Source organism: Oryctolagus cuniculus, chromosome 14 (assembly GCF_964237555.1).
Source record: "Oryctolagus cuniculus chromosome 14, mOryCun1.1, whole genome shotgun sequence".
Classification (NCBI taxonomy): domain Eukaryota; kingdom Metazoa; phylum Chordata; class Mammalia; order Lagomorpha; family Leporidae; genus Oryctolagus; species Oryctolagus cuniculus.
The window spans coordinates 70,650,111-70,671,625 of NC_091445.1; the positions used below are offsets into that span (position 1 = coordinate 70,650,111).

At 38.1% G+C, this 21,515-nt stretch overlaps 1 protein-coding gene across 3 annotated transcripts in view; it reads right to left on the reverse strand.

The window, feature by feature from the left end:
- The window catches only part of HCN1 (hyperpolarization activated cyclic nucleotide gated potassium channel 1), a 413,751-nt gene that overhangs the window by 82,132 nt on the left and 310,104 nt on the right, over positions 1-21,515 (reverse strand). For 2 of the 3 annotated variants that reach the window (XM_008262038.4, NM_001082063.1), the window contains 1 exon segment: positions 13,107-13,325. The exons of the other annotated variant lie outside the window; for it this stretch is intronic. In XM_008262038.4, coding sequence (XP_008260260.2) covers positions 13,107-13,325 — 219 coding nt within the window. 3 annotated transcript variants of the gene reach the window in all.

Sequence of the window (21,515 nt, forward strand, 5' to 3'; positions counted from 1 at the left end):
ATCTTTCTTGAAGTCACTGAATTATTAGCTCTTTTTCACAGAAGCTTAACATTTTCCCTGAGCAGGGTGCTTACCATTTCAGCCTATTAAAACTGCAATCTAATGGGTGTTTACAAGCTAGCACTGGATCATTTGCCTAATGCCAAAGAATACCAGACCAATCTTGTTCTCCTTTCATCTATTATGATACATTAAGTGACATTCATTTAAAAAAAGATTCAAATCTAATTTAACCAATGTTTTCTTACAAATTCTTACTAGATTATAATCGTATTATGCTAAAACTCAACATGGTCAATTAGGCCTAAAAGGTCCCACTTTCTGACTCTGACACCTCTGTAGCTCTCTCTGAAGCCTTCTCCCTGTGCTCCCCACCTTACTCATACTTTCCATCCATCTGTTCTTGAATCATGGCAAATTTTCCATATATTATTTTTCTTCTCCCCAGGTGGATCACTTCAATATCTTACTTCTATACACACTTTATGTCTCTTCTTAACTATAATTCCTTCTTCTCTCTCTCTGCCCCATGCCACTGCATCCCATATGAATAAAATCAAAGTCTAAAAGTATCTCATCATGCCTTCACATTTCCCTTTTCATTGTAAACTTTTATAATAGTGTGATGCTTTCTATGAATATTATGACTGGGTATTGTGATCATCTCTTCTCTACCCACTATAAGATAAGAAGCTTGATGAGGGATGCTTTCATATCTATTTGCTCACTATATTCCAGGCATTTAGAACTAGGTCTCACACATAATAAGTATGCAATAAATATGCATTTAATATAATAAAATGATAATGTGACACTCAATTCACATTATGTCTTTTCTCTGAAAATTGGATTCTACTTAATATAAAATAGTGCTTCCGGCCGGCGCCGTGGCTCAATAGGCTAATCCTCCGCCTTGCGGCGCCGGCACACCGGGTTCTAGTCCCGGTCGGGGCGCCGGATTCTGTCCCAGTTGCCCCTCTTCCAGGCCAGCCCTCTGCTGTGGCCAGGGAGTGCAGTGGAGGATGGCCCAGGTGCTTGGGCCCTGCACCCCATGGGAGACCAGGAAAAGCACCTGGCTCCTGGCTCCTGCCATCGGATCAGCGCGGTGCGCCGGCCGCAGCGCGCTGGCCGCGGCGGCCATTGGAGGGTGAACCAACGGCAAAGGAAGACCTTTCTCTCTGTCTCTCTCTCTCACTGTCCACTCTGCCTGTCAAAAATTAAAAAAAAAAAAAAGTGCTTCCAGCGATTTTATTTATCAGAGTTGTCCCTTTGCTGAAGTTCCAGCTTACCTGATGTAGATGATTCTATCAGTAAATGTTTATGAAGTCATCTGTTTTGGCTTGGGACATTATAATCTAGATCAGAAAAATACTATATCTAACACCTTGTTGCGATATCGTTTTCAAAAAATAGCCTGAATTAGAACATTTCATTGCTAAAGGGATGCAAGGACTCTTCTTTTTATACATAAGGTATAATCTCACCACTCCAACATGCAAAATTTTTAGATGAACCACACCTGGGCTTATTTCAACATCTCTACCTCTGGGCTATTGGTACACTTGTTCCTACCTACTAGAAATCTTATTAAAAATCAAGATTCTTTTCTGGAACATTTCTCTTATGCTGACTATATCTTCCTGCTGATTCCTCATCTGTTCTTCAAAGCCAGTGTCCAGTGGATCCCAGTGATCTGGCAAACCAAAAGCAAGTTACATGCAGGGTGATTCTTGTCCACTGTGGTTTCTTATCAGATTAGTGGCTCCCTGGCCACCAGCTTTTGCCCTGTAAAAATGCTTAACTGTGTATTTACATCTTATGACATACAAGGGCCACAAATAAAAGTGAACACTTTAAAGAAAACTTCAGGAAGTACATTCAAATGAAAATTCCAACATTTCTAAAAGCTGAAATCTAAAGAGCAATAAACAAAAGAAAATAGAAAATGGAACTCTGGAAAAATACAAGAAGCTGCAACATGTATTGTAAGTGGTAAATGTAAACTGCAAAGACATGCATGTAGGCTGTAGGACTCTGCACAGGCCTGAAGCTGTGGCTGCCTACAACAAAAGTCACGGCAATTTCCACATGTAACATAGACTATTGGTATAGAAATTACAACTGAGGAAAATATGGGAGTTATCAAATTGGAAATCAGTGGTATCTGTGATTTACAATTGTAAAAATTATATTTTATCTCTTTTAAAAAATTAATAGCCTCCCTATTAAAATAAATCCCTTTGATTCAATCTTTATAACAATATTTATTTAACATAAGAATTACTTTTTCAGATGAAAATGGAAAATGTCATTGCTCTCCCAGGAGACTGATTTGTTAGCAGTTCCAGTTGCTACATTAAGGTAAAGTAAGAGTTAACATAGAGCTGCTTTCCTGAAGAGAACCTCAGATTTCCAGTCTTATGGCCTCCTTGGCTTTAAAACATTTGGCAGTACTACCTGAACATAACAGAATACATTAAATTCACTTCCCAGCAAGCAAAAGTATATGGTGTAACCCAATGGAAAATCTAATTAAAGAATCATGTGGGAGTTGTGCTCATGGCATTCTCATTTGTAAAAGAAGAAAGCCTTTACAAATTATAAAGGAAACAAGTTAAACATTTTGTTCAATGCACATGGATTTCAAAGCTACCTCTCCATGCTAAGAATTATCCCAGTGAAAATCAGAGCATCAAACCCATTTTTCATTTTAGCACTGGATTGATAATGTTTTCCAGTATCAAGATTATTGTACCTTCAAAGTTCTGCTCTTCTGATGATGAATAATACCATATCCTACAAAATTAGTAGACCAAATGAGCAACTCAAATGAGTGCTTAAGTATATTTATATAGTGAAAATGAGCTGTAAAACAGGATGAGACTATTTTTTTTTCTTTTTCTGTCTTAACTAAATAGTAGCATTATTTGTAAATGACCATAGTCTTTTCATTAAACTGTCACTCTTTGTTCAGCCATTACTCTGGTCATACAGAAGATTTTCTATATGTTTGCTTTTCTTTTTCTTTAGATCTATATATGCATTTTATTTCAGAGACAGAGAGACAGAGAGAGACACACACAGGAAGAGAGAGAGCTTCCAGTCACTGGTTCACATCCCAAATGCCTCAGAAAACTGTGGCTGGGCCAGTCTAAAGGAAAGAGCTCAGAACTCAATCTAAGCCTCTTACTAGAGTGACATCTTTACTGCAGGGCCAAATGCCCACCTTTCACTTTGTTTTGTTTTAGCCGAAGTCTCAGAATTAATGAGACCAGTGACAAACTCTTCCACCCACCTTTCTGACACAGTCATCACCTAGAGCAGAACACCTAGTCCACAAGCAGCTACAAATCCTAGAAGCACCTGGACAATACATCTGTTATTTCCAGGGAAATCAATCTCAGAAATCAGAAAGGAAAGTAGATTGAAAATTTAGTTTTTAAAAACTGATATGTGTTCAAGTAAACTAAACATAAATAAGTAGTTGTAAACAAAGAAATAAATAAATCAGCACTTTTGGAAACACCCAAGACTGTATGTTTGTACTTATGTAAGTAACAACAGTGTGGGATAGGCATCTGGTATAGCATTTAAGATACTACTTGAGATGCCCACATCCAATATCAGAGAGTCTGCGTTTGAGTCGCAGCTCTGCTCCCCATTCTGGCTTTCTGCTCATGTTGTACCCTGCATGGCAACGGATGACAGTTTAAGTAGTTGGGGTCTTGCCACCCATGGGAGACCTGATTGGAGTTCTTGATTTCCACCTTCAACTGGGACTCACTGGTCAGTAGCTGAGGGCATTTGGGATGTAAATCAGATCAAGGCAGTTGTCTCTCTCTTTTAAATAAAAATACAGAAAAAAAATAAAAAAAAATTTAAGGGATGTTTCATATATACTCAATTGACAATATTCAGAAAAATTCAAATTATAAATTTCTATTCCTATCTATTTTAGAATAAAGGTTGAACACCTGTAAACATCCTTATCCTCACTGTCTCATCTGAATAATACTGCATCTCCAGGATTACTGTACTGAGGTTTCTATGTGTGAGGGTGAAATACATAATAGCAGAGATAAAGTTCCCATCATGGTGCTTCTATGCTTACTGAAGAGAGAGAGAGAGAGAGAGAGCGAGCAAGCAACAGATGACCACAAGCTGGCACAATCAAGCAAGACCCCACAGCATATTAAGCACAAAACCTATGTAAACAGTGAAAGAGGTACAAGCAAATAAGGGGTAGTGGGGCTCTGAAAACCACTTGGGTTGTTCAGAGAACAATGTCTAACTGGCAGGAAAACAAATTTGGCTGAGATTTTCCTAAATGTTTAAAAGCTGACTTGGGGTCAGAAATTTGGCTAAGCAGGAAAAAAAATGCAGCTTTTTATGCCCCCACTACATACTAGAGGGCCTGGATTCAAGTCTGGGCACTACTCCCAAACTCCAGCTTCCTGCTAATGTACATCCTGGGAGGCAGCAGGTGACAGTTCAAGTTCTTGGGCCCAGGATACCACCGTGGGATACTTGATATTTGGAATGAGTTCCTGCTTGCTGACTTCGGCCTGATGCAGCCTCTGCTGTTGTGAATATCTGGGGTAGTGAACCAGCAGAGGGGAGAGCTTTGTCTGCTTATCAGTCTCTCTGTCTCTGTGTTTCTGGGTCTGGGTCTTTTAAGCACATTAAAAAATATATAAAACCAACTGGGTATAACTCTTCCTCTGCCCAAATTCTTCCAGAAGGGCATATGTTACCAAGAAATACACCTCAACCATATAATCTGAAATCCACCATATTATGAATGGGACTTGAAGAGCTTGAAAAGAAAGCAGGTTTTGGTACCTATGTAGCCTTTTGTCTCAGAAGACACCACGAGCTTATTCAAATTTGGAGGATTAGGCTGAATAAAAAGGGAGAGATGAACTTCTACGAAATAAGGAATTACATGAAAGTTTCAATTATAACTATTATTTATAATGAAAGAATAAGAATGTATAGACCATCAATAAGACAGACAAGGTTTATGACACTACATTTTTGTATGATTACATAAAATTATATAATTAAAGAATAGGTTCATACATGAATAAGTATAACTCTCTTGTATGGTTGAGAGATTAGCTACATAAACTGAATTCAGAGGAGCAAAATTTTATCATTCTGCCTTTTTGATGTTTAGACTTTTTATTTCATATCCTTGATAAACTGTGATTCAATATAATTTTTAATTTTATATAGCATGATAAATTATAGAAATCAGGTATATTATTATCTCAATGTCTTGTGCTCCACCAACAGAAAGTAGAGTCTATTTAAATAAGCCAACCTACACCTGCCTTGCATTTATATAGTGTTAGATTTATGCAGGAAGCTATTCAATGTATAAAAGTTATTTGGAGTTATAGTTTCCTCACATAATTAAAGCGATGCTTTGATAATATTAAAATTCATATTAAAAAGTTTTCTGTACAGTAAGTATACCAAGGTGAGCTGAAAATCTCTTACTCTAAATTCACAATGTATATACAGTGTATACACATGCTAAAAGTCTCAATAATTACAGAGAGAAAGCTGCACACATAAAGCTGTTATTAGAATAATTATTTGCCAGGAAGTTGATTGACAAGACTAGAAATAATAGTAAGCTTCCCAGGGTGCCCCCATTTCTGAACTAAGATGCAGTAGCATAAATACACCAGGTAATCAAAAGCTGTTTCATTGCATGAAAGTGAGATCAACTGCAAGCATGTCTAGAAAAGAGGGCAACCACCCACATTCAAAAATGAAGAAATGGTCTCTGTGGGGAGTTTTTCTAGATAGGTATTTTCTAACATGAATACCTTTGGTCAGGTATAATTTGAAATACATGGAAGGTTGGCAGGGAGGGCAAAGATGACATGTTAACTATTCAGGGTACACACATCTACACCAACAACACTTCAATAACATTGTTTCAATCAACATTTCTGGGCAATTTGTCCAGGGCACTGTGTGTGTGTGTGTGTGTGTGTGTGTATGTATGGTGTACTCACTGACATTATTTGTATAGGAAGTTTTGAGATGAGAGAAAGTCTACAAATATGCAGATTGGGACTGACTCTGCGGCACATCATGAGCTGCTGATCTGAGTGACAGAGCACTAGTATATAAAATCCTGTCACACATGCAGGTTTACAGGTGTGAACTCAAGGCCCACGATTCTTGGAGGCCTCAGTCTCATCCATGTTATATAAACATGAGAAGATGCAGTGAGAATTTTCCTGTCTGCTTTAGTGAACAGATTTGTTTGGTGAAAGTGTTTGCTCTGTGGGAGTCCCTTCCCAGATCTTTTCAGGACAAGAGTGTGAAGAAACTGCAACCTAATACCTGACCTGTGGGAGGAACTTCCAAAAATGAACGGTGACTTGATCAGCATAGACCTGATTGTTAATGAACAACTTAATACATTATCCCTCTTAGTAGTTTTTTTTGTCTGTTCTACTTAATATGACTGGTTTAATTCTGTAATTAATACACAGTTATTCTTAAGTGTTAAAAATTAACTGAAATGTGATCCCTGTTAAACATAAGAGTAGGAATAAGAGGGGGAAGAGATGGATAATTTGGGACATGCTCAAGCTGACTTGCCCCAAATGGTAGAGTTAGAAACATACCAGGGGATTCCAATTCAATCCCATCAAGGTGGCATGTACCAATGCCATCTCACTATTCCAAGTGATCAATTTCAGTTCACAATTGATCATAATGAAAGGACTAAGAGTCAAAGGGAGCACATAAACAAGTCTAGTACCTGCTAACACTAACCGATAGAATAAATAAAGGGGAGAGTGATCCAACATGGGAAGTGAGATACTCAGCAGACTCATAGAATGGCAGATGTCCTAAATAGCACTCTGGCCTCAGAATGAGCCCTAAAGGCATTCGGATCTGGCTGAAAAGCCCATGAGAGTATTTCAGGCATGGAAAGCCAAGACACTCTGGCAAAAGATCTCTGTGAGTGAGATCCCAGTGGAAAGAACAGGTCTTCAAAGAAGGAGGTACCTTTCTCTGAAGGGAGGAGAGAACCTCCACTTTGACTATGACCTTGTCTAAACAAGATAAGAGTCGGAGAACTCAGAGGGCTTCCATAGTCTTGGAAACTCATGACTGGAGCATAGGGAGATTACTGATGCCATAGACAGGAGTGTCAATTTGTAAAGTCAACAACAGGAGTCACTGTGCACTTACTCCTCATGTAGGATCTCTGTCCTTAATGTGCTGTGCATTGAGATTTAATGCTATAACGAGTACTCAAACAATATATTTCACTTTGTGTTTCTGTGGGGGTACAAACTGTTGAAATCTTTACTTAATGCATACTAAACTGATCTTCTGCAAAAAAAAAAAAAAAAGAAATTATCAATTCCCAACTTGACTCTCACTGGGATTAAACATGACAATAGGTCTGATCTGATTTCATCATCATTAAAAAAAATCATCTATTATTTTTCACTTTATGTTTCTGTGTGGGAGCAAACTGTTGAAATCCTTACTTAATGTATACTAAGCTGATCTTCTGTATATTAAGATAATCGAAAATGAAGCTTGATGTGAATGGAAGGGGAGAGGGAGTGGGAAAGGGGAGGGTTGTGGGTGGGAGGGACGGTATGGGGGGGAAGCCATTGTAATCCATAAGTCGTACTTTGGAAATTTATATTCATTAAATAAAAGTTAAAAAAATTAAAAAAAAATCCTATCACATAGCTGAGAGACACACACATAGCTGAGAGACACACATCTAGGCTATGAATCATACCTGCGAATATTTGAACAGTGGACACCGAGGTTTGACCCAGGCTAGATGAAGGCACCTCCTTGGGTTGGTGGAGGCAGGGGATTGCAAAAAATAGTCTAAGAAAAGGATGCATAAGTGCTTTTCTGTGGCCCACATAGGACCCATATAGAAGGCCAGCACTGCATCTTGGGTCCTGTGCAAGAGTGCCTCCTGGTGGAGAAGACACAGGATGGTGCTGAATTGCCAGATTCTCAGGGCTCATCCTGAGAAGGGCAGGTTTACATCAGAAGCTCAGAGGATCCCACCAGGAAAGCAGGACCCATCTGTAGACCCACATAGTGCAGTAGCTCAGCACATGTACCTTCCCTTTCTTTTCTTTCTCATTTTGTCTTCAACCCTGATGAGAAGATACAAAGAAGCTCCTAGTAGGTTTATGTTCAGAGAGACAAGACAGCTTGTGGACAAAGCTGGCATTTGAAATTCCTCTTTACAGCCACCAGAAGGCCCGCATTGGATTGGGAAAGCATTTATTTGCCCATAACAGAGGAATCTCACTGTGTAAAATTAAAGAGATGACTAGAGGCAAAAATGCTATTGTTTTTCAGTTATTTTTGAAGTTGTGCTTGTTCAGAATGCCACTTAGAGTAAATATGCAACCCTCCAGGTAATCTGGAACAGAACATTAGTGGAGACACATTTTAGAAACCACCTCTCTCACAACAGAAAGTCTCTGAGAGAAGGAGAAAATGTAGTGGTCTGAAATGTAACAGAATACAAAGCATGATAACCCATGAAATCATCAGTATAAATTGTGATTTGTGTTAAAGTTTAATCTGCAATGTGACAGTATAAAGATCATCTCATATTTTTGGCCATGAGAGAGAAAGAATAATAATGACAATGGATAATGATAAGATAATGATGGTGAAAACATGAGAGCCCCATTAGATTATTAGTATTGGTATACTAAGTTATACAGTTTACTGTCTCATCATCTGAGGACCTTACACCACTGCTTAGGGTGACAGAACTACTTAGGACTGGGAGATTCAGATTGAACAGCTGTGTCCTTAGAAGTATTAAAAGACCCAGATTCCAAAGTAAAAATAGGCTGCATGAGTTGTAGTAAACTGGATTCTATCAGTATGTTACTATATAAAGTGACAGTAAATAGTATTATGTCTACAAATGAATTTTTCCTTGAATATTCATATACTCTTAATGAACCCTAAACATGCTTTTAGAGTTTGCTTGTTTTTCATAAAAACTCATGTTATTTCTGGGCACATTGGAGTTAAAATAATACCAATATTAATTGGGCACTGTGGTGTAGCAGGTAAAGCCTCTGCCTGCAATGCTGACATCCCATATGCTCCACTTCCAAACCAGCTCCCTGCTAATATACCTTGGAAAGCAGTGGAAGATGGCTCAAGTCCATGCTCCTGCTACCCACATAGGAGACCCAGAAGAAACTCTTGTCTCTTGGCTTCAGCCTGGCCTACACCCTGCTGTTGCAGCCATCTGAACAATATATATTTAATTTTCAATTCTGTTCTATAGGTTTGCTGTACATAGTGTTTGATTCATTTCAGCTTCTGTAATTTGGCTACTTTGTTTTACCTTTATTTTTTTTGCTTAATTAGTGCAATTTGTGTTAGGTCTAATTCTCATAAAATTTAACATTAACAGTTTTAAAGTGGCAATTAGTCCATTCACAATATTATTAAATCAGCACTTTTAGCTACTTCCAGGACATCTTTACCCTCCCCAAAAGGATCTTAGTGAGCACTCATTCCCCATTCCCCCCTCCACCAAGTCCCAGGGCAACCACTGGTCTGCTTTATATTTACACAGTTCCCTGTTCTCAATATTTCATATAAATGTAATCATATAATATATGACCTTTATTGAGCTTTGTATCCACATTGTATCATGTATTAATGCTTCATTTATTTTTATAGCTGATTAATATTCCATTGTATAGATATGGCACATTGTGTTCATTCATTCATTCATTCATTGATGGACATTTGCTGTTTTCCCATCTTTGGTTATTGTGCAAGTATTTGTGTACCTATTTTCAGTTGTTTTGTGTACATGTATAGGAGTGGAATCTATGTTTAACTTTTTGGGAAAGATTAATTACTCTTATAGATAATGTTTGTCTTTAGATGTGTTGATATCATCTGTTACAGATGCCTTGAATTTTTTTTTTAGGATTTATTCATTTATTTTGGAGATAGAGTTACAGAGAGAAGGACAGACAGAGAGAGATCTTCCATATGCTAGTTCACTCCCTAAATAGCCATAACAGCCAGAGCTGGGAAGAGCTGAAGCCAGGAGCCTGGATGATCCTCCAGGTCTCTCATATGGGTACAGGGGCTCAAGTACTTGGATCATCTTTCACTGTATTCCAAGGCCACTAGCAGAGAGGTGGATGGGAAGAGGAGCAGTCTGGATTCAAACCTGACCCATATGGGATGCTGGCACCACAGGTGGAGGCTTAGTCTACTATGCCAAAGAGCTGTCCCCAACATGTTTGTTAGATCTGTCCTGAATTAAACTGACTACAAAATGCATACAGTATTCCAGAAGCAAACTTTTTGACAGGTTTTGGTTTGGAGACCAACAAAACAAAGAGAAAACCAAAATACCTTTTGATCAACTCCTCCTGACTAAATTGCTTCAAATGTCAAAAAATAACAAAGGGTTAACCCTATATCCTTGCCATCTATCAAGTATTTGTAAGATCAATAACTCATTGACTTGAAGTGTAACACTTATGACATAGTATATTTAAATCCAATGCCTATGATTACATAGTTAACAAACTGAGTCCCAACTTAAGGCTGACTTACATAGCAAAACTAAAAAGATAAAACTGCTGGTGCCAGTGCTGTGGCACAGTGGGTTAACGCCCTGGCCTGAAGTGCCAGCATTCCATATGGGCTCCAGTTCTAGTCTTGGCTGCTCTTCTTCTGATCCAGCTCTCTGCTATGGCCTGGGAAAGCAGTAGAGGATGGCCCAACTCCTTGGGCCCCTGCACCTGCGTGGGAGACCGGAAGAAGCACCTGGCTCCTGGCTTTGGATCGGTGCAGCTCTGGCCATTGTGGCCATCTGGGGAGTGAACCAGCATATGGAAGACCTCTCTCTATATATCTCTACCTCTCTCTGTAATGCTGTCTTTCAAAAATAAAATAAATCTCTAAAAAAAAAAAGATAAAACTGGTGACAATATTAATACAATCCTAGAAAACTGAAGACTTGTTTGTTTTTAAGAAATGTGCAGTGATGCTTCACAGAAGTAAGGCAGTAAGTTTTTTTTCTTTTTTTTATTAAGCAACATCAACTGAAAAGGAAAAAGCAACAGTGTAAGAGAAACATCAGATTTATCATGCTGTGGTCTTACCTTAAGTCCCCATTAAATTGGCCCAAATTCCTTCGATTATTTTCAAGTTTACTATTGTATAAAATTCTTCTGTCTTAGGCTCCTCATTCTCAACTTCAATGGATTCTTATTTTTAAAATAATGCTTAAAGCAAATTAAACCCTAAACCTTAAGGAAATAGTCTTTTCAATATCTCAGTAATTAAATACCAATTGACTCACTGTTAACTGTGGTGATATCATTATAATCAAGGGAAAAAAGTATCTAGATTTCCTTTACCCTATTGTAGGAGTAAATGTTGAAAAATTCTCTAAAAAAGACACAGCTGAAATGAAGTTAGTCTGAAAAACATTTGTGAGTCTAAGCTGTAATAATTTACTAAATGAAGTATTGTTGAACTACTTAAACCCTTACTTTTGGAAATGCTCTTTGATAGGGTTCATGTTATATACTACCACAATCAATGGAGTCTATTGTTATGCATTTTTTCAGTTATAAAATATTTGTCAGAATGTTACTGATGCATAGTCAGAAATATTAGTTCTTTCCAATTCCCCAATGTGTAGTCCAATCCAAAGTAATTCAGTATATGAAAAAAAAATCTGGTAAATAAATCATACCATATACTTTCTCTCTTTTGAAAAAAGTTTAGAATAATAATCATTTTAATTAACACATTGTGCTTAAGAAAGAAAGACGGGGCCTGTGTTGTAGCATAGCAGGTAAGGCCACTGCTTCCAATGCCCACATCCCATACGAGTGCCAGTTCATGTCCTGGCTGCTCTTCTTCCTGTGCAGCTCCCTGCAAATGGCCTGAGAAAGCAATGGAAGATAGCCCAAGTACTTGGGCTCTGTCCCCTTTGTGCGAACCCAGATGAAGCTCCTGGTTTCAGCCTGGCTTAGCCTTGGCTTTTGTGGCCATCTGGGGAGTGAACCTACAGATGGAAGATCTCTCTCTATATAGATATACATCTATATATCTCCTCACTCTGTAACTCTTGACTTTTAAATAAACAAATCTTTTATTTTAAAAAAGGAGAAAGATAGCAGCAATGATAGCATTTTTTAACATGATGGTGTGGTGAATTATCTAGATATAATAACAACATATATTCAACTGAGTATATGTGTTGTAATATAAATTATGGCTTTATCATGAGAAAAGGATCAAAGGAACATGTGCAATGGTTGCTACCTCATTTTATCACCTAACATTTCAGAGGATATAACAGACAAAGGCTTGTATTACATTGTTAAAATTGTTGAAATATAAGATGACATGAACCATATTTACACCTTATTTCAGCTTCAAACACTTCATACATAAAGTAGCTTTTCTGTAGATTCAAAATCTGTAGATTTATTTATTTATTTTTGATTTTTTTTTTTTTTGACAGGCAGGGTGGACAGTGAGAGAGAGAGAGAGAAACAGAGAGAAAGGTCTTCCTTTGCCATTGGTTCACCCTCCAATGGCCGCCGCAGGTGGCGTGCTGCAGCCAGCGCACCACACTGATCTGATGGCAGGAGCCAGGTGCTTCTCCTGGTCTCCCATGGGGTGCAGGGCCCAAGCACTTGGGCCATCCTCCACTGCACTCCCTGGCCACAGCAGAGAGCTGGCCTGGAAGAGGTGCAACCGGGACAGAATCCGGCGCCCCGACCGGGACTAGAACCTGGTATGCCGGCGCCGCAAGGTGGAGGATTAGCCTAGTGAGCCGTGGCGCCGGCTCTGTAGATTTATTTTTAAATTAGTTATTCCTGAGAGAAATCAAGAACTAACAAAAGCTATAAAGTCCATCTTGAAGAAATGCTGGCATACTAAAACAGAAAGTGCTTTCTCACTTAAGACATTTTACCTATTATATTTTTGAATACGGGAGATGGCTTAATTAGGTTGAACACTAATTCAACCAGCTGATTGAGCTGGTTAGAGATAAAATAAATTACCTTCTCTTGATACTGCCGCCTTGAAGAATCCAAAGATTGGATTAAAGCAGTGGCATGGCCAACAAACATGGCGTAGCAGGTGGCCCCGACAATCATGCTCAACATGGTAATCCAGAGGTCAGACATGCTGACTGGGGCTTGGGCTCCATACCCAATGCACAGCATGTGACTCATAGCTTTGAAGAGCGCGTATGAATACTGCTTTCCCCAGGAATCATTCTGGAACAGGAGAGAAAAAGAAGACATGCGGAGCTATCAGGAAAATCTGAATAAAAATTACGTATGATCTGCACACAGAAGCATTATAGCACAGTGAATATGTAGGGGAAAATATGATGGAGCATTTATGCACATATTTCTCACTAACTGCTAATAAAAACATGGGAAAGATCTACTGTTAGTATTTAATCAACTGAAATGCCTTCTGTGAAAATCTGTTGAAACAACTTCTTGATTAGTTTTAAGTTTGCTGCTTTAAAAATTAAAATTCCTGAGGGACCATGGTGTTGAGTATAATATAAATGTGCCAAGAGTGAATGTTTATGGAATCATGTTAAAGTTTCAAGGAAATCTGGTCATTCTATAGTAATATATTTGCAAACTGAGAAATGTAGCAGATGGGTGTGAAACATATGAGCTTAACTATAAAAATCTTAACAAAACTATGGTATTCAAATTTTAAAAATCCTAACTGATATATCTGTGCAGTCCTTAATCCTCTTATCTTTTGTAAATGAAAAATAAACAAACATATTTTAAAATACAACTTTCATCATGAAAAGATTTCCCTGAAGCTCTGTCTTGGAGCAATATATTTCTTCAGAAATTAAAATGTAAGAATTGATATTGAATCAATTTTGTGGTGTTTTGTAAAACAATAAAATGAAATTAAAAAGGCAAAGAATATCTTGGCAAATCTTCTGAAAATAAAAAGGCTGACTTCTGATATTACTTACTAGTTGTAGCTTCTGATGTATCCTAAGTTTACTACAAGATCAATTCTGTAGAAATAAATTGTCAAATATCTATTTCAAGTATTTTTGGTAAAACTTAAAGTGTTTTTTTGGTCCATTTGTATCAAATTTCCTTGTCTTGGGCTTAGACAATTTCTGAGTGTTGGTGTAAAACAAAAGTTTGGGGTCTCTAGTTCAACACACTGGGAAATAAAGGAGCTATTGAAGATAAGAAACTATAATGACTTTTCCTTTAAAAATGTTTTGCTAGTTATAACACATAAATAAATAATTGCCATAGAAAAGTAACTGCACAAACGGACAAATTATAAAAAAACTTTGGTGTCATAACTATACAGAATGCAATAAATAATAGTGCTACATTATCATTACATGTTGATTGATCATAAAATTGTTGGCTTACTTTTCTTCAAGTCCATTTCTTAGTTCATCTTTATACAATTAGCAATTTCATTTTCAATGATATAAATGAAAGTTACATCAGTTGCTCTTGCCTAATACAAGATTACAAATAATTGATTTTTAAAATTTTCAGGAATATCTTTCTGTTGATGTAACTGTTACCAGAGCTATTAAGAGTATTTGACAAGCTGTGACAACACTGAGACAAATTTTCAATAAATTACTTTTAAAATTTTAGTGCTTCTAAAGCTGATGATTCACATGGAAACCTTTCTCTATAAAGATTTAACCCTTTGTACAAACCAATTCCATGTATATTTGAATTTGATTTTTTGAATTTAATTTTCTGTTTTGAGAAAACTGTAGATTCTCATGCAGCCTATAAAAAATAATATATAGAGAGATTTTATACAGATTTCATTCAGTTTTGCCAATAATCATCTTGCAAACTGCAGTCAATAGCACACCAGGAAATGCACAGAGACAGAATCCACTGGTCTTACTCACTCATTAACTCCAACGTACATATTTGTGTGCATGTATATTTAGTTCTTTGCAATTTTGTTGCATTTGTATGTGTATTGTTTTATCACAACAGTCAACACATATAATTCTCTACACTGAATAATTCTATCAGAGCAAGGGCCACTTATTTTGTCTTTATATTGAATTTAATGTTAAATACACATATTGGAATTATAAATATTCTGACATTTCCTATAACTTATTAGCTTTGTTCAAGAAACAAAATGTAATTTCGAGTTCGGGACACCAGCGGCAGACTCAACACACCAGCGCTGGAACGCGAGGTGAGCTGAACCTCAATAGCCCGAGACACCAGCAGGCAAGCAGAGAGAGGAGACTAGAGGGAACGACCCCCGGGGGGGGTGGGGGGGTGGAAGTTCACCAGGCTAACTGGAAGAGAGAGAGAGAGAGAAAAAAAAAAAAAAAGGTGACTGGTACGGACACGGGTTTCTCTCTCTCTGCTCACCTCTCAAGGGCGAGCAAGACAAAGAGCAGGCGCCATCTTGGACATACGTCATAAGCAGAGCGACCTCAGGTCTGCACCGGCCCTGAGCCTAGCAGAAAAACCTGACTCTGGGTGGGGCGAATTAACAGGAGATTAGGACCTAGTAAATTTGTGGTGCTACTGAACTGAGACTGTGAAAAAAGAGACGGTGGGGGAGAGAACTCACGGAATTCACGTGAGCACTCTCCAGAGACGCTACAATTCCGTAACTTTGGCAACCCAGTGGGAGACTGAAGGAGACTTTGAGCCCACTCTGAGGGCAGAACAGATTCCCTGTGTGGTCCTTGGGAAAGAGCTTCTGATCTCTGGCTCCTGTGGGTATATCATTTGCCTGCTAACTACCTCCAACTTCTTTCAGCTGTGCGGAATTACTTCCCTTTTGAATCAAAAAAAAAAAAAAAAAAAGAAAGAGAGAGAGAGAGATTTACCACGCCTAACCTGGGAGTGTCACCTTTGGCACACCAAACAGAGCTCTCAGGCCACACCCATCTCAAGCCCTAAGGCTCCATCAAAAACAGATAGTCCACTTAATCTAGAGTCATAGTATAACAAGAAAAAGCACCACAGTGAAGAAACCAAATATCTCCAATATGCCAAATAACAAACGCAAAAACCAAGGTAATAAAAACAAGGAAGTCACCATGAAGCCCTCAAATGAAAAAGACACCCCAATTCAAGATTATGAAGATGATGACATAGAAGAAATGCAAGAAGCAGATCTCAAAAAATTGATAAGAACATTAAGAAGTTCTCAAAAACAAATTCTTGAACTACAGAAATCCTTAATGGACAAGATAGAAAATCTCTCTTGTGAAAAAGAAATATTAAGGAGGAATCAAAATGAAACGAAACAACTAGTACAACAGGAAACTGTGATAGTGACTGAAGTGAAGAATTCAATATATCAAATGAAAAACGCAATAGAGAGCCTTACAAACAGAATGGGTGAAGCAGAAGAGAGAATATCGGACTTAGAAGACAGAGAACAGAAAAGGATACAGTCAGACCAAAGAAAAGAAGAGGAAATTAGAAATCTAAAACATATTGTCAGGAATCTTCAGGATACTATTAAAAAACCCAACATTCGGGTTCTAGGAGTTCCTGAAGGCATGGAGAGGGAGAAAGGATTAGGAGGCCTTTTTAGTGAGATATTAGCAGAAAATTTCCCAGGTTTGGAGAAGGACAGAGAAATCCTAGTACAGGAAGCTCACTGAACCCCTAATAAACACGACCAAAAGAGATCCTCACCACGACACGTTGTAATTAAACTCTCCACAGTGAAACATAAAGAAAAGATCCTAAAATGTGCAAGAGAGAAACGTCAGATTACTCTCAGAGGATCTCCAATCAGACTCACAGCTGACTTCTCATCAGAAACTCTACAAGCTAGGAGGGAATGGCGAGATATAGCCCAGGTACTAAGAGAGAACAACTGCCAGCCCAGAATATTATATCCTGCAAAGCTATCATTTGTGAATGAAGGTGAAATAAAGACTTTTCATAGCAAACAGAAATTGAAAGAATTTGTTGCCACTCGTCCAGCCCTGCAAAAGAGGCTTAAAGATGTGTTACACACAGAAACACAGAAACATGGTCATCAATATGAAAGAAGGTAAAGGAAGGAAACCAAGGAAGGAAACCTCACAGCAAAAGATCACAGGTAATTCAAAGCATATATTAGAACTTATCTTTGGCAAATGGCAGGGCAAAGTTACCACTTATCATTAGTCACATTGAACGTGAATGGCCTGAACTAACTGTCCAGTTAAAAGACACCGATTGGCTGATTGGGTAAATGAACAAAACCCATCTATTTGCTGCTTACAAGAAACACATCTTTCCAACAAAGATCCATACAGACTGAAAGTGAAAGACTGGAAAAAGATATACCATGCCAACAGAAATGAAAAAAGAGCGGGCGTAGCCATCTTAATATCGGACAACATAAACTTTACCACAAAAACTGTTAAGAGAGACAAAGAGGGACACTATATAATGATTAAGGGATCAATACAACAAGAAGATATAACAATTATCAATGTATATGCACCTAACTACAGGGCACCAGTTTATCTAAAAGATTTATTAACGGACTTAAAGGGAGACTTAGACCCCAATACAATAGTACTGGGGGACTTCAATACTCCACTCTCAGAAATAGAGAGATCAATCGGAGAGAAGATCAACAAGGATACAGTAGATTTAAACGACACTATAGCCCAAACGGATCTAACAGATATATACAGAACTTTCAATCCTACAGCTAAAGATTTTACATTCTTCTCAGCAGTACATGGAACCTTCTCTAGGATTGACCACATACTAGGCCATAAAGCAAGTCTCAGCAAATTCAAAAGAATTAGAATCATACCATGCAGCTTCTCAGACCATAAAGGAATAAAGTTGGAAATGAGCAACTCAGGAATCCCTAGATCATATGCAAACACATGGAGATTGAACAACATGCTCCTGAATGAACAATGGGTCATAGAAGAAATCAAAAGAGAAATCAAAAACTTTCTGGAAGTAAATGAGGATAACAGCACAACATACCAAAACTTATGGGACGCAGCAAAAGCAGTGTTAAGAGGAAAGTTTATATCAATAGGTGCCTACATCAAGAAATTGGAAAGGCACCAAATAGATGAGCTTTCAATTCACCTCAAGGATCTAGAAAACCTACAGCAAACCAGACCCAAATCTAGTAGGAGAAGAGAAATAATTAAAATCAGAGAAGAAATCAACAGGATTGAATCAAGAAAAACATTCCAAAATATCAGCCAAACGAGGAGCTGGTTTTTTGAAAAAATAAACAAAATTGACACCCCATTGGCCCAACTAACTAAAAAAAGAAGAGAAAAGACCCAAATCAATAAAATCAGAGATGAAAAAGGAAATGTAACAACAGACACCACAGAAATAAAAAGAATCATCAGAAATTACTACAAGGACTTGTATGCCAGCAAACAGGGAAACCTATCAGAAATGGATAGATTCCTTGTCACATGCAACCTACCTAAATTGAACCAGGAAGACATCGAAAACCTAAACAGACCCATAACTGAGACAGAAATTGAAACAGTAATAAAGGCCCTCCCAACAAAGAAAAGCCCAGGACCAGATAGATTCACTGCTGAATTCTACCAGATGTTTAAACAAGAACTAACTCCAATTCTTCTCAAACTATTCAGAACAATCAAAGAAGAGGGAATCCTCCCAAATTCTTTCTATGAAGCCAGCATCACCTTAATTCCTAAGCCGGAAAAAGATGCAGCACTGAAAGAGAATTACAGACCAATATCCCTGATGAACATAGATGCAAAAATCCTCAATAAAATTTGGCCAATAGAATGCAACAACACATCAGAAAGATCATCCACCCAGACCAAGTGGGATTTATTCCTGGTATGCAGGGATGGTTTAATGTGCGCAAGACAATCAATGTGATACACCACATTAACAGACTGCAGAAGAAAAACCATATGATTATCTCAATAGATGCCGAGAAAGCATTTGATAAAATACAACACCTGTTCATGATGAAAACTCTAAGCAAACTGGGTTTGGAAGGAACATTCCTCAATACAATCAAAGCAATCTATGAAAAACCCACAGCCAACATCCTATTGAATGGGGAAATGTTGGAAGCATTTCCACTGAGATCTGGGACCAGACAGGGATGTCCACTCTCACCACTGCTATTCAATATAGTTCTGGAGGTTCTAGTCAGAGCTATTAGGCAAGAAAAAGAAATTAAAGGGATACAAATTGGGAAGGAAGAAGTCAAACTATCCCTCTTTGCAGATGACATGATTCTTTATTTAGGGGACCCAAAGAACTCTACTAAGAGATTATTGTAACTCATAGAAGAGTTTGGCAAAGTAGCAGGGTATAAAATCAATGCACAAAAATCAACAGCCTTTGTCTACACAGACAATGCCATGGCTGAGGAAGAACTTCTAAGATCAATCCCATCCACATTAGCTACAAAAACAATCAAATACCTTGGAATAAACTTAACCAAGGACGTTAAAGATCTCTACGATGAAAATTACAAAACCTTAAAGAAAGAAATAGAAGAGGATACCAAGAAATGGAAAAATCTTCCATGCTCATGGATTGGAAGAATCAACATCATCAAAATGCCCATTCTCCCAAAAGCAATCAATAGATTCAATTCAATACCAATCAAGATACCGAAGACCTTCTTCTCAGATCTGGAAAAAATGGTGCTGAAATTCATATGGAGGCACAAGAGACCTCGAATAGCTAAAGCAATCTTGTACAACAAAAACAAAGCCGGAGGCATCACAATACCAGATTTCAGGACATACTACAGGGCAGTTGTAATCAAAACAGCATGGTACTGGAACAGAAACAGATGGATAGACCAATGGAACAGAATTGAAACACCAGAAATCAACCCAAACATCTACAGCCAACTTATATTTGATCAAGGATCTAAAACTAATTCCTGGAGCAAGGACAGTATATTCAATAAATGGTGCTGGGAAAATTGGATTTCCAGTGAAGAAGCATGAAGCAAGACCCCTACCTTACACCTTACACAAAAATCCACTCAACATGGATTAAAGACCTAAATCTACGACCTGACACCATCAAGTTACTAGAGAACATTGCAGAAACCCTTCAAGATATTGGCACAGGCAAAGAATTTCTGGAAAAGACCCGGGAGGCACAGGCAGTCAAAGCCAAAATCAACTATTGGGATTGCATCAAATTGAGAAGTTTCTGTACTGCAAAAGAAACAGTCAGAAGAGTGAAGAGACAACCGACAGAATGGGAAAAAATATTTGCAAACTATGCAACAGATAAAGGGTTAATAACCAGAATCTACAAAGAGATCAAGAAACTCCACAAAAACAAAACAAACAACCCACTTAAGAGATGGGCCAAGGACCTCAATAGACATTTTTCAAAAGAGGAAATCCAAATGGCCAACAGGCACATGAAAAAATGTTCAAGGTCATTAGCAATCAGGGAAATGCAAATCAAAACCACAATGAGGTTTCACCACACCCCGGTTAGAATGGCTCACATGCAGAAATCTACCAACAACAGATGCTGGCGAGGATGTGGGGAAAAAGGGACACTAACCCACTGTTGGTGGGAATGCAAACTGGTCAAGCCACTATGGAAGTCAGTCTGGAGATTCCTCAGAAACCTGAATATAACCCTACCGTTCGACCCAGCCATCCCACTCCTTGGAATTTACCCAAAGGAATTTAAATTGGCAAACAAAAAAGCTGTCTGCAGCCTAATGTTTATTGCAGCTCAACTCACAATAGCCAAGACCTGGAACCAACCTAAATGCCCATCAACAGTAGACTGGATAAAGAAATTATGGGATATGTACTCTTTAGAATACTATACCGCAGTAAGAAACAACGAAATCCAGTAATTTGCAACAAAATGGAGGAATCTGGAACACATCATGCTGAGTGAAATAAGCCAGTCCCAAAGGGACAAATACCATATGTTCTCCCTGATCGGTGACAACTGACTGAACACCAAAAAGGAAACCTGTTGAAGTGAAATGGACACTATGGGAAACGGTGACCTGATCAGCATAGCCCTGACTGTTAATGAACAACTTAATACATTATCCCTCTTAGTAGTTTTTTTTGTCTGTTCTACTTAATATGACTGGTTTAATTCTGTAATTAATACACAGTTATTCTTAAGTGTTGAAAATTAACTGAAATGTGATCCCTGTTAAACATAAGAGTGGGAATAAGAGAGAGAAGAGATGTATAATTTGGGACATGCTCAAGCTGACTTGCCCCAAATGGTAGAGTTAGAAACATACCAGGGGATTCCAATTCAATCCCATCAAGGTGGCATGTACCAATGCCATCTCACTAGTCCAAGTGATCAATTTCAGTTCACAATTGATCATAATGAAAGGACTAAGAGTCAAAGGGAGCACATAAACAAGTCTAGTACCTGCTAACACTAACCGATAGAATAAATAAAGGGGAG